This window comes from Amaranthus tricolor, chromosome 14, assembly GCF_026212465.1.
Source record: "Amaranthus tricolor cultivar Red isolate AtriRed21 chromosome 14, ASM2621246v1, whole genome shotgun sequence".
Taxonomy (NCBI): domain Eukaryota; kingdom Viridiplantae; phylum Streptophyta; class Magnoliopsida; order Caryophyllales; family Amaranthaceae; genus Amaranthus; species Amaranthus tricolor.
The window spans coordinates 4,894,262-4,913,385 of NC_080060.1; the positions used below are offsets into that span (position 1 = coordinate 4,894,262).

The window sequence follows — 19,124 nt, forward strand, 5'->3', positions numbered from 1 at the left end:
TTTTATTGGTTGTGATTCATAATATGTAGACATAAGTGTGGAAATGAGTTTTATTGTACGACATTCGTACATGACAATGACACTAGATGATGATAATGTGTTAAGAGCCATATGGATGTAAGTGATTCAATAATCCGCTCCATTAACACAGTTTTATATGGCGCAGATTTGTAAATAAAAAATTATATTTGGTGAGGATCCTTCCAGATTGTGTGCGGTCATGTGTAATAATTACTTTGAATACTTTAGCTTCTATTCTAAATGCAAGTGTTGGTTCATTTACAAAGATGTGCGATTTGTTGGTGGTTAAGCCTATTTTGTTGGACTTTTAGAGTTAGTGTATTAACAATGATACTAATGTTGTTTGTGATCATTGCACATGATATTTATCATCAAAGGTTAATCGAAACCATCTCTTTATCATCACTAACAATATTAATGTTGAAATTATTTGATCCCAAATTTTACTTTTAAGTGAAAACCATTTAATTACATTAGAATAATAGAATGTCGTTTGTCATGCAAGTGAAAATAAACCGACCAACATAAAATTTTCCACTTATCAAACTACAAGACTAGCATCCCATCATCCAAGGATATATACCACTACTAATACCAAACTACCAATACCATAAACCCTATTGATCACATCTATCTAACAGTCAATACCTATAACATTAAAACCCATACACATTGTTACTAGCTAATACACGTCCCACAAAAAATACAACATTATCACAGTCGATATTTTAACTAGAAAGGTAGATGTGCGGTACCAGAAATAGAGCTAGTGGCAGTAGTAGTGCGATCACTAGAGCTACGCTCGGCATGGCAAAGCTGACGGAGCTTGGTGGGCACGTACCATATGGAAAGGCGCGGATGAGAATTAAAGATGGCATCAATATCCCAACCTTGACGAGAAGCGATGGCAACAAGGGGCTTGTAACAGGCTAATCTCCATGCTCCTACGTTTTCACCTCGGTCCTTAAAAGCCTTCCTTAGGGAGTTGGATGTTTCCTCGTTTAAGCAGTGAAGAGCATAGCAGTGTACGTAGTGCCTCATTTTGGGTTTGTTTATGTAAGTTGCTCCTGCTTTTTTAGCGTATCTAAATACTTGGTTTGTTACCTGTGCAGGCATTACCGTCGATTAGCATGTGCGAAGTGGTCTACATCATAAAAATCCATTTTTATACTTATTTCATTTATGTTTCAAGTACTGTGAACACATGTATATTATTTTAAACGAAATACAGCTTAAACTTTTGGTTGAAGCCCCGATATGGTATTAGAGCCGACGTGACAAGAGGTCACGGATTCGAATCTTAACTACCTCTCATTTAAAGTGGAATATCCACCTATGTGCATCCACACGAGAGCCCATGGGGCTAGAAGCATGGGCTCTCGTGTGAGGGGGCATATTAGAGTATATAACATATCTTGAGACTTCAACCATCAACTTAAATTTTTGGTTGAATTGATTCCTTAACAATAAAGAGCCAAATATTAGGAGTATTAATTTATTCAATAGAGAGATTTTACCATAAACTAGTATTTTGGGATTTTTTTCTTAAATTGTAAGGGTATATAAAATAAAATTGGCAGAAAAATCCAAAAATTTACGAGATAGCCCTATGGGCGGGGAGGTGAGATAGGCAAGATTTTTAGTCGCGACTCAGAACAAAACAAATCAATCAATAAAATATACATGAAGGAACGACTTAAGACACATGTCATATTCTCATTAAAATTTTTCTTGCCTTTTTCTATTGTTGACATGAAAACTTTTAATAATTGGCTTGATATATAAGAAAATAATTAAGTCATTAAAATATACTAATGAAGAAACGACTTAGGGCACATGTCATGTTCTCATTAAAAAAAATTTCACCTTTTTCTATTGTTTACATGGAAATATTTAATGATTGGCTTGATATTTAAGAAAATAATTAACTCATTATTAAAAATATAATATTGTTTGATCGACTATAAATATATTTCTTTATAAACCTTTAATTTTTTTTTATCCCAAATCTTAAATAAAATTAAAGGTTGCTTCGTTAAAAAGTGATCCAACCATAAAAAGACAAAAATTAAATAATTTAATTTTCTTTTTTCATATGCATAATCTTAAGTCTTAAACTCAAAATTTATATTATATTTTATGTTTAGTTTATATATTTTATTATTCTTTTAAAAAAATTTTATAATCATACATGATAAAAATCTACAAATTACATTAAAATATAATATATTGATGGAAAAATCTAAAATCTTTCAATGATGGGATCATAGAAAAAAAAATTAATTTTTTTAATAATAAATAAAGTATTCTATTGCATGTTAAAATTGTAGTAATTAAAATTTAATAAAAACTATTGACGGCCATTTCTTGACTTACTTGGGTAATTTCATTAATATAATATAACTTAACGATAATCACTTTGATAAGATTTTATTGATTATTGACAGTAATATATTTTTGGTCTATTTTTTCACATATATGCTTTAATATGATTGTATAATAAATTATTTTATCGCATTTTCAATTATATTATTATAACAAATACAAAGATTTGATTAAGTTTATGTTGTAAATGAATTAATTTTATAAATTAATATATAAATATATTCATATAACTAAATATTTATTACATCCGTATTTTACACGGGAATCTATCTACTATATACTGCTTTGTTTTCATTTCTAAATCGTCATATTTGTATTCACAAAGTAAAGCACTTACGTATATTTGTTTTCATTTCTAAATCATCATATTTGTGTTCACAAAATAAAGCACTTACGTATATTCTTAAACATTATGGTAGATCTAAGTTAACCATAATTATATAGGAATGGTCATTGGTCAATAACCTGTCTCATACCCAACTTTAATTATAGAGTCTAGGTTCAACTATTGGGGAGCTAATGGGTTTAGATCGTGGTTTGGGTCCAAAAATATAATTGAGTCGGGTTTCAAGGTCTGCAGAAGTAAATTTAGAGTTAGTTCAGACTTATAATTTGACCTCTACACACATTTTAGATTTAAGCGACACAGTGAAATTGTGGGAAAGAGTGATAGAGGGTAGAATTAGACAGGAAACAGTGATTAGAGAGAACCAATTCGAATTTATGCCAGAAAGGTCAACCATTGAGGCAATTCATGTTTTGAGGAGACTGATGGAGAGATATAAGGAGCGAAAGAAAGATCTGCATATGGTGTTCATTAACTTGGAGAAAGCGTATGATAGCATACCACGACGATTCATCTGGGAAAGCCTCAAGGCTAGAGGTATTTCTTCAGTGTACATTGAGGCCATAGGGGATATGTATGACAGAGTTTCGACTAGCATTCAAACACTAGCGGGGAAAACATAGCCTTTTCCGGTTAAAGTAGGGCTACATCAGAGATCGACTCTAAGCCCTTTCATCTTTACTGTCATAATGGAAGAAAATTCTAAAATCTATTTGGGAGACGACACTGTGGTGTATGATATTCGCAGACGACATAGTGCTTGTAGGAGAAACCAGAAAGGAGGTTTGTGACAAATTGGATGAGTGGAAGGAAGCTTTAGAAGGTAAAGGTTTGCGCATTAGCCGTACGAAGACCGAGTATCTGCGTAGTGACTTTAGTGTGACATTATCGATAGGTGAATCAGAGGTGTCCATAAATGGAACTGCTGTTAAGAGTACAACCAAATACAAGTATTTGGGATCGATCATTTAAAGGGATGGGGAGATTGACGGGGATGCAAATAATCGTATACAGGCGGGTTGGCTCAAGTGGCGAGCAGCCACCGGAGTGTTATGTGATAGGAAATTCCCAAGCAAGTTAAAAGGAAAATTCTACCGGGCGGCAATCAGACCTGCTCTGCTATATGGGATCGAATGTTGGCCAATAAAGAAAAATTTTCAAACATAAGATGAAAGTTACAGAAATGCGTATGCTGAGAGGAATGTGTGAGCGCACTTTGATGGATCGAATTAGGAACTAAGAGTTTAGGGATAGCCCCTATATCTGGAAAAAAGCGCGAACATAGATTGAGGTGGTTTGGTCATGTGCAGAGAAAGACTTTCGACACCCCTGTGAGGAGTGTAAAAAACATTATAGTAAAGGGTAAGAGTAGTCGAGGAAGACCCGGGAGAACTTGGGATAAGCAAATAAGAGTTGACTTTCATGAGTTAAACTTCTCTGCGGACCTGACTAGGGATAGTTAGAGACGACATATCCAAGTGCCAGACTTTTGATGTCCGCTTAGTTTTCCGTTTAGTGCCCGTAACATCATGCTCTTATTGTTTCCTTTCTTTTAGTTCTATGTTTTCCTCTGTAGTAGCTCCCCTTTTTAAGGCCTTTAAGTTATCTTGCACGTGTAATCACGTATTTTTATCTTCCTCCAGCTGGGGGCTCCTTTGGTCGCGCTCTCCTTTATGGGTATGGGTTGCCGCCATCTTTCCCTCCCTAGACACTGGCCTTAGTCTTTTATACGTGGAATATACTGGGTAGGATGATAATGATGATGACACATTTTAGATTTAAGGAGACCTTAAAATGTAAAAGTATTGATATATGAACTATTAGATTAAGAAATATTCGGGACCTTAGACATATTAACTCTAATAACACACAAAATAAATAGATTTGAATCTAGTTGAACTCGGTACAAACTCACCCTTGAACATTCATAATTATATCGTCTTTACACTAGATCTAACTTAATTATTAGTATTGTTTTTTTTATGAAGTGATAATTAGTGTTGTTAATGCTAATGTGTTTAGGAACTTTACTTAGTTCAAAAATGTCTTTTTCTTCAAGTAAAAACTTAAAAAATAAATAAATAAATAAATAAAAAGCCACATCGTTATCACGTACAGTTTTCCTAATAAGCAAATTAGAAATGTTCTTATTCTTTTGTCTTTTAAAATAAATTTACTTTTTTTTAACAAATACTTAAGCTCATTTCGTTTTTTTCTTTAATCAAAGCTTATTTATTAAACTTTGAATACAAATCATTTTGGAAATAAAATTGTGTTTTCAAGAGTCTAATAAATCAACAATAATTAATTAGACAATTTAGTTCTAATTGAGAATTGTACATATTAGTAAATTTAACAACCTAAACAAAAAAATTACATTAAAAAATATTTATATATTTAAAAAAAATAAAAAAAATTAGAAAATCGGATATGTAGGTTTGCTAATATTCCGAAGGGAATCTGGTATCAAAATTGAATATTTGATCTAAATTATCTGATTTTTAAAACAGGATATTTTAAATCAGATATTTTGATCTCCCCTCTAAAATATACCCTAGCCGACACTTAATTAGTCTTTTAATTTATTTTGAATGCTCTAAAATTTTTACTTGACCAAATTATATTTGTCTTTATATTAAGGGGTTGTTTGGTTGGGTGTAATAATCAAATGGAAAGGGAATGGACAGACCCAATTCTCTTTATTGTTGTTTGTTTGCCACTTTCTATCATTCCCTTTCCCCTTTTTTATTTTTGTGTTTACCCAAAAGTATTCCACACTTATTCCCCACCCTCCTCAAGACTTTTCCATTCCCATTCCCCAGGACCTCACTTCATTACCCATCACTTAAAATTTGAACTTTAATTTATGGGTATTGTTATAATTCGCCACTCTTTTCATTTTATTGCCACCCTCTAATTAAATTACGAATTTGCCCCTAGACTTCAAAAAATTACGAATTTGCCATTGGACTTAATAACACTATTATCAACTAAATTAATAAAAAAATTATTTATAAAAAATTAAAAATTAATTAACAACTAAATTTAATTAATACTCATATTATTATTATATTAAAAAATAGTTAAACATTCAAATAAATTATTTAAATTCAAAACTACTTATTATAACAACATTATCATAATATAATATTATATTAAAATAAAATAATTTATTACAACATTTATTTAAATAACAATAACTTAAAAATAAATTAATTAAACAAAAAAATTTCATAATTCGAAATTAAAAAAAAATACCAGTCGCACAAAAAGTGCGACAGTACCTAGGTCGAGTCGCATAAAAGTGCGACTTGACCTAGGTACAGTCGCACTTTTTGTGCGACTGGTAATTTTTTTTTTAAAAAAATTGTTATTAATTTTATTTATATTATTATTGCTATTATTATTATTGTTGTTGTTGTTGTTATTATTATTATTATTATTATTATTATTATTATTATTATTATTATTATTTTTTGTAATCAATGGAGCTAGAAAGATATTATTTAGAATTATATTTTTTTTTCTTCATATTACAGGAAAGATGATACAGGTTAATGATATTTTTTTAAAAAATCAGTTTTCAAGTTTATCATATAATAACTAGTTATTTTTGGAAAAAATATAAAAGAATATAGAAACTCATAATTTGATTTCTTAACTTGAACCAAACAGTCACAAAGGGAATCAATGAGCAGTTCATTCTGTTTCCTGAACACAGCCAAACGACTAGGCTAAATTAGGGGAATTCATTCCTTTCTCCTTCATTCCTTTTCCTCATTCCATTCAGATTTCCTTGTGCGAACTAAACGGCCCCTAAAGTTATTCGAGGTCCAATAAAGATACTGCCCACGAAATTGATAGAAATAGTTTGTCATTAGGATTTTTAGGATAACAAATTCTTGTGACAGACCGTCTGTTATTAGGTCGGTCTATTATATATTTATTAAATTGTAAGTAGACATTAAGAATAATGTAAGTAAATATTTAAGATACTGAACGTAAGCATTAAGAATACGGTAAGTAAACATTAATCTTTAATAGATTGGGCTTGAGATACGTTTTTCAAATAGACGGTCTCTCAAGAGTAGCTGTTTTAGGATTAGTAGAAGATTGGCTAAAGTTTTGTACCCGTAAATTTATACACTCTTTGAATTTATTTGTTGTTCTCATAAAAAATATTCACGTAATAAGAAAAAATTAAACCTTTTAGACAGTAAAAATATTATTTTATTGAGTAATAAAATTAATTGAGATATAGTAAAAATCTTAAGCATTAAAATTAAAATATATAAAAGTATTAAATAAAGTAATTAGAAAAGATATGGAAACTACAAACATTAAAAAATTTGAAAATATAGTAAATGAGAAACATGTGAGAATTAAAAACATTATAATAAAGTTAGTAAAAAATAGTAAGGACTATACGCATTAAAAATATTAAAATTAAGATAACTAAAATATCAATTATATTAAAAAAAATATATATTATATAGATAGAAATAGTCTCTAAGAAAGAACAACAAATAGAATTGTCCATAATGAAAAAACGAGAACAAATAGAAAGGGAGAAAGCTCATTATATCCCTCCTGCCATCCTGGGTAACAATGTAATACTATTTGACTTAAAATCTGTTGCATATTTGAATTAATTAGTACTCTCTCATATTCTTCTAATTATTCTTATTTGACTTTTCATCTTATTTTAGGTGGATTAAATAGGACCACTTAGAAATAAGAGAGAAAGGTAATAAGTATATTGTTAAATGGTTCTTCATTAGATTAAGGCGTTGTAATAAGGCGTTGTAAGCAAGGATAATAAGATAAAAATACATACTATAAATAGAAATGGGATTAATAGTATGACTTAACCTTATTTGAAAACAGCTAATCTCTCGATAGAACGTCTCTTTGAGAGACGAATCTCAAGTTCAGTCCATTAAAGATTAATTCTTATTTACCGTATTGTTAATGCCTACTTACATTAATTTTAAAGATTATTTACTGTATTCTTAATGCCTACTTTCAATATTTTAAATGTTTATTTACATTATTTTTAATGTCAACTTATAATATTTTAAAAATTATATTATAAATTGGCTTAATTAAAAGTGATCTCAAATAAAAATTTATAATCTGAAAATAAAACTAACAAGGAGAATAAAAAAGGAGTATTATTCTTGAAAAACAGAAGGAAGTAAAAGTAGGAAAACGACAGACAAGCAAGAAAAAACAGTGATTTGTACAAAAAAAGAGAAGGGAGAGTACAACAAATAAAAGAGAGGGGAGTGGGCCAGAGAGAAGTAGAGTAGAATTTGGAAGGATAGTGGTGGACGACGGACGAAATGATGTTACCACTGTAGCCTTCTAGACCTCCTGTATCCTTTTACGAGACACTTCCCATTCCTCCCTATTTCAAGTACACTTTTATTTTATTTTATTTTATTTTTTTATTTTATTTTGCCTCGTCTGATAGGAAATCATCTTATAATAGAACGGATTTATATGGAGTATATACTCTATTTTAATTTTAGTAATCACAAATTTTGGTAAAGACAGTTGCTGCGTCTCATACTTAAATTAAATAGCTCAATTGTAAAAATTTTTAATTTATAGCCTTTTTATTTTGAAGTTTTCTTACTGCAAGATAGTCTCATACAAAACAGGCTATTTTATAATTAATTACTTTAAAATTATAAGTGATAACTTAAAGACACTAAAAAGTACATGATTCAGCCCAACAAAATTTTAGTGACTTATTTTCTATTCTAATCCTTGCAAATTTTTTCCATTATATATTACTAGTATTGTTTTATATATTCTTATCCCTTTAAATTTTGTTTTATAGCTTAGCCCTATAATAATACTCCTATTAATTGAAATGGTGTTTTTTTTTTTACAAATCAATAACTTATTACTCCTTACTGTATAAGCTACTTGTCCTACTTAGTTTTTATCACTATTTACTTATTCCGTTCTTAATCTATAAGTTAAAATAGAATTGAGTAGAATTTTGTTTGATTCGTCTGAATGCAAAGATTATTGATATTAACTTTTTATAATTTTTTAATTAAGCAGAGATATTACAGATTAAAATTTTCCCTTGGTAAATGTGAAAAAAATTAAATGAGACTATTAGATTAAACAAAAGGGAATATGATTCTAATATATTTGTATAGAATTTTATGATATACTTTTAAATTTTTTTTGTAAAATATATTTATAGATATTAAGACTCAAGACATACTTTCAAAACCAAAAAAAAAAAAAAAAAAAAAAAAAGAGAGTAAAGTATTAGTAATATAATAATATTGTTATGTTTGATATCGATCCACGATTCACGAATGTGTTTCCCTCATTTGCGGAAGGACGGAGTAGGGTGCCAAAAAATGCAGAGAAATGACATTGAGTTGTCAAAGCCAGTGGGTTGTTGACACCTATTTCATTATTCTCATTATTTTTCTCACTCCCTCTCCTGACCTTCCCTTTTCCCATTTTTGACTCAATTTAATCTCCTTACTTTTTGTTTTTTTTCCACTTCTGACACGACACGTGTCGACATTTTACTCGTTTCTTTTTAATTCTATCTATTTTTCTCTATCTACCTCTAAATTAATTTTGTATATATAGCATTACTATTACTATTAAACTACAAAATATAAAAATTAAATAGTCTCAAAAGACCAACTTTGGTGAAACAAAATTTAATATAGATTTATTCCATAATAAATATTAATTTTATTGTGTAGTACTCCCGTATTAAATGTAACTTTTATATGATAGTATAATATGTAGTGGAATAATTTGGGATAAAAAATGATGGTATATTTGGCTTGATAGAAAGCTACATTTTGTTTGTTTGGAATAGTTTTATACCTACTTCGGAAATAAATTGCCAATTTTAGGGCAGGTTTAGATTAATCTATACTATTTTAATGTGCAGTAAGTTCGTACAAGATTTTCTTATCGGATAAATACTTTAAATGATAGTTATAGTCCTAAAAATGTGACTCTATCCTACACACTATTAATATCTAATTTACTTTTTATACTCTATCTAATACACAATATTATTAATGGCGAATCTTCCATTACGTTTAAAGGAGTCCAACCCTTTGAAACTTGAAAGTATTTGGGTCATTAATTTAAATATTAACACACATACACAATATAATTACAGAGTATAATTTAAAATGAGAACCTTGTCCAAGAAAAACGATCTTTGCTTCACTTGACAAAACCTAATTTTCAAATAAAATTTGAATTTTTAAATCAAAGGTTTAAAGTTCTGGTACCTTAATTTTTATTTGGGTGACAATATTAATAACATCCTAAAATCCGCCATAGCCTGTCACATACTCATATCTGAGGAATAGTGCTTATAGCCTTATACAGTTATATTGAACTCAATCAGCAGGTTTTCAGTGGGGACCTATTTTTCTCTTACCTATAAATAAAATATACTTCCTCCATTTCATAATATCCGCTATATTTTCTATTTTTGGCAATTTTATATTACTTGCTACATTTCCGTTTTTAGGAATAAAACAATCATTTAAAGTTCTACCTACCCTTATTTTTATCTTACTATATACTCTATAATAAAATACGATACTATACTCTATAAAGTAACCTAACAACCTATTTTTCCTTTTTCTTTTTCAATTAACAATAATAATATACTATACTCTATAAAGTAAACAATCAGCTACAGTGTTGGTCAATCATTTTTCTTAATTCTCGTGCCCATGCAAATGTAGCGACTAAAACGGAACGGAAGAAGTATTAGCTCAAAAAATTAGTCGTGCAAAGAATGCTTAAACTGAAGTCATTGTATCTACCAAATTTTTGATTAAATATGAATAAATCCAACTATAAAGAGTGTTTCTTAAAAATGTATTAAGATAACCTCTTACATATACAATAAGTTATTTTATGTAAAAAAAAATAAACATGTAGATACAAAATTAAATTATTAAAGAACTGGAAACATTAAAAGAATTCAAACATGAAATCTAAGTAAATTTACTTTTTGATTTTAACTTTTAATTATTTATATTTTTGAATTTTTTTTATAGTAATTAACCTGTAAAAATCAGTCACCATTTGAACAACAATGTTTTTAGGTAAGTGACCCTAAAGTTGAGTTTATTTATGGCTAATTAAAACTTAGAATTACTGTAGAATAATCAATAAAAGAATGGATTATTCAAATAATTTTTCATTTTATGAATTGTTTATATGAATAGTGATACTTAAAATAAAAACTAATAATTCTTACATTAAAAATAAAAATTAGTGATATTTTTAATGTCACTAAATCTTATTCCGCAAAAAGTTAATTTTATTGTAGTAAGTGATAATTAGAAATATTTAAATTTCAACTGAATAATTAAACGTAAATATAATTCAATTCAAGTCGAAAATAACTCGCACACAAGAATTAAATCATATTAACAATATATTTTCATGAACATATAATCCTAAATCGAATTGACCTAAAATATTGTTCCCTAAACCATCCCAAACACCTCAAATACACACCTCTAGTGATGATGGGACAATCCATTAATGTACAATTTCAAAGTACTTGCATGTCTGTTTATTTTGGCAAAGTAGGCTACATGATCAAGTTTGGCAAAGTACTTTTTATGTTAATCATTTTTATTTCTTCTTTTATCATAAATGGAATATTCTCTCAAATCCAAACACATTATTGGAGTCTAATTTACTAATTTAGTCTCAATAAATGAAATTATACTTGTATTTTCACCCTTTTAATAACATTAACTATCAAGTCTAAAAATCAACTAGAATAAGAAATGATTTGTAAATATTAATGCAATCAATCTTCCATTCTTAGAATTGTCACAATTTCACCAAATAATAGCACGATACAACTCGACTCGATTCAAACTTAGTCATACGTGAAACTCAAATTAGCTTCAGATTAATACGTTATTTACGCACAAACAAGACCCAAATTCACCTTACCCTAAATAAACCCGAAACCAGTCTAAACACTCAAATCATCGACATGCAGATAGATAATTTAGTGTAAATGAGTAGGAGAATTAGGGTTACCTTAGTAGGGCATTTTTCACCACGTTCCCTAGCAATATTTTGAACTTGAATCAAGAAATCACGGCATTGTTCATACAAATGGAACAAATAATCCAACCCATTCTTCTTCCCTCGAGCTACCTCACCGGGCTCAGTAACAATAAAGGGATGTTCCCTTTGCCTTTCGGTGGAGCCACCGGCCCCACCACCGCCTTCCTCGTCATCATCATCAACTTCTTCTTCCATTTCGTCCTCCATATTATTTAATTTCCTATTGGTTGTTGTTATAGTCATTAAGTTATGGACTGTTTTCCTACTACGTTCATGTTGCTTTCTGTGCTTTTTCCTTTGTTGATCCTCACCACAATTATAATTGTTAGTATTATTTGGATGTGCAGCTACCATTTCCCAATTTGATCCTCCGCCCCCTACCACCTTTTTTTCATGTACTCCTTCCTCTGATATTCCTGCATTCATCATAGCCTTAACTCATCTGTATGGGTAATCTATAGTAATTGGCTTTAAAAATAATAATAATAAACATAAAAAATTTAAAGAGATGCTCCTTCAATTCAGAGCAAATGCTCTGATACCATGATGAAAGTAAGGAACAAAAATAACTAAACTTAAATTTTTTATTAACCTCATAAAAAAAATATTACAACTAGACTCCATCTGATATTCTTACATTCATCATGGTGTTAACTCACTTTACGGATAATTCTATAGCAATTGGCTTTAAAAATAATAAATATAATAAATTTAAAGAAATGCTCCCTCCAATTCAAGGCAAATACTCTGATACCATGTTAAAAGTAATTGACAAAAATAAGTAAATTTAATTTTTTTATTAACCTTATAAAAAAAAAGTACAACTAGACTCTATCCTCTGATATTCTTACATTCATCATAGCATTATAAACTTATCTGTATGGGTAATTTTATAGTAGTTGGCTTTAAAGATAATGAATATAATAAATTTAAAGAAATAAAAGATTTTTAAAATTTGATTATAAGTGTGAGGTCATTGCCGATAGCTTAAAAATATTTGTTACTTTATATATTTTAATTGGATTTAAATCATTTTTTTATTAGTAAAAAATTAAAACACTGAGATTTTATACAAGAATTAACCTACGATTGAGATTTATTTTAGGATTGTGGTGAATACATTTTAGTCTAAATTACAAGTATGTAGGATGTTGATGAATGATATATCAATTACAAAGATTAGAGTGATATTTAAACATTTTTTTAACCTATTCACTATGTGAATAGGTTTAGTTTACAAAATAGGTAAATTTATTGAAATGTAATTGTAATATTTTTTAAATTTGACAAATATAATAAATTTTAATTTTAAAGAATATATCATCTATTTCAACAAATTTACTTGTTTTATAATCTAAAGCTATGCAATTGCATAGGTTAGAAAATCAATATTTGAAAGCTCAATTATGTAAATTAAAAATATTTAGACATAAATTGACTATCAAATGTTTAAACATAGATTGATGATATTATTTGTTTTGAAAATATAACATAATATACAAGTGTATGTTCTTCCTAGCTACTAAAAGGTTTAGTTCTATCATTTTCGATTTGAGTTATAAATATTTATGTTATGTTTGAAAATCATGATTTTATTTAGAAATTTAGAATTGATTCAAATTTATTGTTTGAACAAATTACAAATTTTAAAATTTGAATTTGGATCAGATTTCACCATTGTTTTTAAAGTAATTAAAATTGAAAATTTGAGAATGACTATCCAAACCTTGTCATTCTCAAATTCTTTATTTATGATTTCATAATTAAAATTTATAATTTAAAATAAAATATTTTTTTTCAAACACTAAAACACTTTAATTCAGCATATAACGTTTACTCTTATATTTTACTATACAATCAATTAATATAAATTTCAGTTCAATTTAACTTGATGTAATGGTTAGTAGTTTTAGATTACATATTCTAAAGTTTTAACCTAGTGCTACAAGTTAGGGTCTATATGAAATGTGAAAGATCGCAGATCAAATAGCTAAGTATTATATGAGACTATTTTTCAGTGAAAAAAGCTATAAAACAAAAAAGCTTGTATATGTTTCATAAATTATAGTTAGATTATGTAATCTACTTATAAAATGCGTTTCATATTGAGACTGCCGAATACTAAGCTAAGTTGGTTACTATCACTTTGATATTGGACTCAACTTGTTCATAAGGTCTATTAAAATTTTATTTCCTTAGAAAATTTATGCTAAAAGGCCCATTAATTAAAGCTTAACAAAACACTTGTGGAGCTTCCATGTAATAAGTTATTACAATTTTTTGTATTTGACTTTGAATTAATATAAACTTTCACAACTCACAAGCATCATCAAAACCAATTGCAAAAATCATGAATTAGTCCAATAATCAAGGGTTTTAACTCTTTTTCGTATATTGTTATAACAAAAGTTTGATTTTCACCGCTTAAGAATAATAATTTAAATTCCTTTCTCTTATTCACTTGAAATTTTTTAACTTACTCTGAAACAAACTAAATTTCACGATCAAGTCTAAATAAAACTTTTCATTCACATTATACTTGCAATTAATAACAACATTTTCCTAAACAACATGTCAATACTCTGGTAAGTTTACATATCACTTTAAGTTAGAGGCGTAGCAAATATTTTAAAGAACCAATTTATTTTTGCAATGTTTTTCGAGCCTTTCCACTTCGAGAAAAATAAGTAAAGTCAAAATGTATTGTAATATTATGTTACTTCAAATATACAAAAGATTTGCTAATAATCACTTAAAAATATTGTTTAGAACCGGGTCTGAATAGCAACATTTAATTTTTTAGGCCCTAGCAGTCGGCTATTCCGGATAACCTAAAAACCGACCTTGCTATCAGTTGTAAATATTTCAGAACATAATTAATAATAAAAAAAAAGGCAAAAAAGTCAAGTGTTACAATACCTTCTTGAGAAAGGGCATCATGGGGGAGGTGATTAGAGTCGGGCGGAGGAGTATTAGAGTAACTCATAAGCTGGTGGTTGTGGTGGTGGTGACGGTGGCGTCGAGACTCTTCAAGCTCCTCCAAACGGCGTTTCTCAGCACGGATAGCCGCCTTAATCCCGTAACGCTCCCCCACAAGAAGGTCCCACCGGAATAGATGAGACAGGCTGTTCATCATTTCTTCCACCTCTTCTTCTTTCATGTCCACTAGTGTACTTACAGTAAACCCCATCTCTGCTATTTTCGCCGCCGTATAGTACCTTTTTTTCCATTAATAAATAAAATATTTTAAAAATATTAACTCTTAATTTTAATTTAATTAATTATTTTCTTCGAGATCGTTTAGTTGACGTAAGAAATATATATATATATATATATATATATATATATATGGGATGTTTTAATTTACTTTTAGAGATTTATTTTCATCTTTAAATTGCTAAAAATTTACTTAAATTGTTTGTTTAACGATAATTAAAACGAATTACGAAGCTACTCTTGAGTATCGATAGTTTGAAGGTCGAACTTCAAGTACCATCAAATAAAATAAAAAGTAATTTGTAAGAATTTCCTTAAAGTATAATAATTTAGATTTAATGACAGTTTAAAATTCATATGGTTTTAAAAATTTTATTAAACAAAACAACTTTAAATATCAAATTCATTTGAATTTAAAATTTCTAAGAAATTTATGTGTTTTGTTATTACACTATCAACATAGTAATTTAGAAAAATCATTTATAAATAAATTCTTAAAATTTAGTTTTATTGGTCTATAACATTGGGGCCAACTTACAAAATTCCAACCATTTTATCGGTAAGACCAAGTGGTCGAAAATCCGTGATTTGACCTGAATATTGTATACATTCTTTATCCGATAAAAAAATTAAAATGAAATTATAATTCGCAAAAAATATAGACTTTAATACTACTACTATAATTCACAGATTATTTTATTTAAAATTAATATGCTAATAAATATTTAGTTTTTTAAAATAACTTCAAAAAAGTTGAAATATTAACACAAATCAATAATTATTTCATAGGAGTAATAAATACCAATCATCTTAAAATTACTATTTTTTTGAGATCATCTTAAAATTACTATTGAAACTCTATAAATTTATACTCATCTCTTTAGATTTCTTTTTTATTTTCACGATCAAAATTACATAAGGATCAAACTCGAAACCTTATCCTAAAAAATTAATAATTTCTTTAACCGAGACAATAATAAGGGCAGAAATTACTCCTAGGAATTAAGTAGAAGTACCTTATTCCGTACGCCTGAAATAAGTCTTCAAGGCAAGCAGAACCTGAATTTCCTCCTAATCCTGTTCCTGCTACTGCAGGAGTATTATTATTAGTAGTAGCACCACCTCCTGGTATTCCCATTGCTATTCCTTGCATACCCATTCCCATACCCATATTCATTCCCATTCCCATTCCCATTCCCATACGATTACCCATTCCAGGATCTCTTACCCCTAACACCCCTCTAGCTAAATAAGTTGGTAATGTTGGTGACTGTACTTGTCCATTACTCTGTTGTAAAGGTCCTGTACTTGAAGGGGCTATTGCTAGGCTTCCTCTTGGGTATTCCCATTTGAATAAACTTGCTGTAAACGGGTCTTGATCCATGGATAATATTGTTTCTGTAAACGGTTCTTTTTGGGAGAAATAGTATTTTTGAAAGGGCTAGTAAAGTGAGTATTAGAAAGGAAAGAACCTAAAAAAATGGGTTATGAATGGGAGTCAAAAGTTGGGATCTTGTGTTTGTGTTTGGTACAGATGGGGTAATTCAGAAACCAACACTAGTGTGTACTTGAATGACTTTAATATATCATTATATAAATACTGCTCCATGCTGTCTTCAGGGTCGTTTTCGATGTTTTTGAGGCCTTAAGCGAAAGCGGAATAATAGATTTATAATAGAGGTATTCAAAATAGAATTGATGGGTCGACATTTAATTACCAGCAAGGGAGTCTTTGAGGGGGTGCGAGCTAATCAACTGCACTGAAACCCCTGTTTCTCCCGTATATGAAAAAGTTATTCAAATAAAGAATATGTTAAGTTTATTAATAAAATAAACATATATTTTTACTATAAATAAGACGCAAAATAAAAATTTTGCACGTGACCCCCAAAATTTTCAATACAGCTCTGTTACTTTGTATTTGGACCTGATTTCAACTTAAATAAAAAATGGACTAACAATTTACGTGGAGAGAAGACTCAATTTGAACCAATCAGAAACACTTAACTCGAAAGCAACCCGAATGAATACCTTCAGTTTTTAAAATATGAATGTTATGCCTTTTTAAAATGACAATTGATAAACTACTAATTTTATCAATTAGACAAAAAACTAATATGCTCAATTTAACCTAGAAAATACAATAAATTAAAAAAACGTATTGCTTAGTAAAATGATTATTAAGAAAAAAATATCAAATTATATCCACCAACTAATATATTAATCATTATTATGGAGAATTATTGTCATCCATTATATTAATCATTATATAATCACTTTTTCATCTATGTAAAATTATTATAGCTATTTTTTAACATAAAAATAATAATTAATATATTAAAAAATTTAAACACCTCAAAATAATGACGTCATGAGTCGTTGTTCATGTAATCATGTAATTATAGTAAAGAGTTGCCCTATATGTCTTATATAAAAGATTGTAACACACGCCAGTAGTACACATATTAAGAAAAATATTCAAAAGTCGTTAATTTGTGCTAAGATATAATTTAATAGACAATATAAAAAATATATGAATAAAAATAAAAAAAATAATAAAAATATTAGTAAAAATATAAATATTGCAAAGTAGAGGACATAATAAAATAAAAAGTGTTCAGATTTGATGATAACAGGGGGTACTTGTTCGATTAGATAGCAACATAGATAAGCTATGCATTTTCTCAATAAAGTTCTTGATGCCTTAATTACCCTTTGAATTTTAAGCATAAACAACAAAGTTTGATCTAGATTCATAGGGACCCACCACATTATTCTGATAGCATTGTGAATTGATCTAATTGAATTTTGTACTTGGGTTATTGTCGTCAAATAATAAATGATTAGTGTTCAAAATCTAAGTCATTAATAGAAATCGATTAACTTCACCTAATTTGAATACACTGCGAATAAAAATCAAATTTAAATGTAAAAATAAATATTTACATACCCATAATAATTGAAATTAACCTGATTCAAGATATCATATTTGAAACCTGCTTCAACACTCGAATATACACTTATTCCTTGCTAAAATGTTTCATTTGGAATTGCATGTTTGTCAATATACTAAATCAATCTTTAATATTTCAAAATGTGCATAGTTTAAAAATAAGAAAAGTTGATATTAAGCGTAATCCGATACATGCATATATTATTCAATTTTAATCGGATTTGTGTGCAGTCAACTCTCATTTGTGGGTTTTACTATGTACAAGTCCAACAAAAAATATATCAACACATATAATTTTCCTTTTCATCTCGTCTATGCACTTCTTTTATTTTCTCATAAATTTCAATTTCCTACCTATCTTTAGTTTTTTTTTTCTAATTTTCTCTAATTTTATCCTTGTAGCAAATATCGCATGACAAAGCACTCTAGAGTCTAGAAGTTTCTATTGTGAAAAAATGAGTGCAATATTTTCAAGGCTAGCTTTATGAAAGCACAAATTCAATTTCTATGAGAGACTATCTTTAATCGGGTCGGCCCAATATATAATTTTTTAAATATTATAAGTAGACATTAAAAATAATGTAAATAGACATTTAAGATATTGAAAATAGGCATTAAAAATACGGTAAGTAAACATTAAGAATAATATAAGTAGGTATTAGAAATACAGATATTAATGAAAATCCAAGTGGAAAGAAAACATTGATTGAAAGTGAAAGTTTCAAGAGGCTAGAGGTATGAGATGTAGGTGATTGCTCGGATCCGGCAATTACTTGAAATGAATCCGCGGTTCTTGGCTTAATTCAATGGGTATGTTTGTGTATTCTCATTAGTGTCTTAAAGCATAATCCCTTTGTTCTTTTCCAAAGTTGAAACAACTATATTTAGTCTATTTTCATTAATTATTGGTAATTTATTTTGTTTGACTATAAAATTCATATTGCACATGTGTCAATGTCAAACTATTGAAGCACATCCAAAAGGATGTCTTCCTTGGTAAAACAAATAATCAAAATTTTGTTTGTGTGATGAATGTGTCTTTGAATTCGATGCAAGTAATAGGGTTTAGTTAGAGCATAAGTTAAAATA

At 28.5% G+C, this 19,124-nt stretch overlaps 1 protein-coding gene across 1 annotated transcript; it reads right to left on the reverse strand.

Annotated features, from left to right (window-relative positions):
* Positions 1 to 517: 517 nt before the first annotated feature.
* Positions 518 to 16,584, reverse strand: LOC130799823 (floricaula/leafy homolog). Its single transcript, XM_057663070.1, has 4 exons — positions 16,099 to 16,584; positions 14,786 to 15,084; positions 11,837 to 12,282; positions 518 to 1,125 (listed from the first exon to the last, which is right to left on the reverse strand). Exons 1-4 carry the CDS (start codon positions 16,464 to 16,466, stop codon positions 754 to 756), a joined length of 1,485 nt encoding a protein of 494 aa, XP_057519053.1. The 5' UTR covers positions 16,467 to 16,584; the 3' UTR covers positions 518 to 753.
* Positions 16,585 to 19,124: the final 2,540 nt, after the last annotated feature.

What these genes read in the sequence shown, in the direction of transcription:
- LOC130799823 (XM_057663070.1), bottom strand. Translation starts at nt 16,466, where the DNA reads ATGGATCAAGACCCGTTTACAGCAAGTTTATTCAAATGGGAATACCCA. An exon ending in TGATGCCCTTTCTCAAGAAG is followed by an intron (nt 12,283 to 14,785) that starts GTATTGTAACAC and finishes TGATGAATGCAG; the next exon opens with GAATATCAGAGGAAGGAGTA. An exon ending in GTGAAAAATGCCCTACTAAG is followed by an intron (nt 1,126 to 11,836) that starts GTAACCCTAATT and finishes ATGCCTGCACAG; the next exon opens with GTAACAAACCAAGTATTTAG.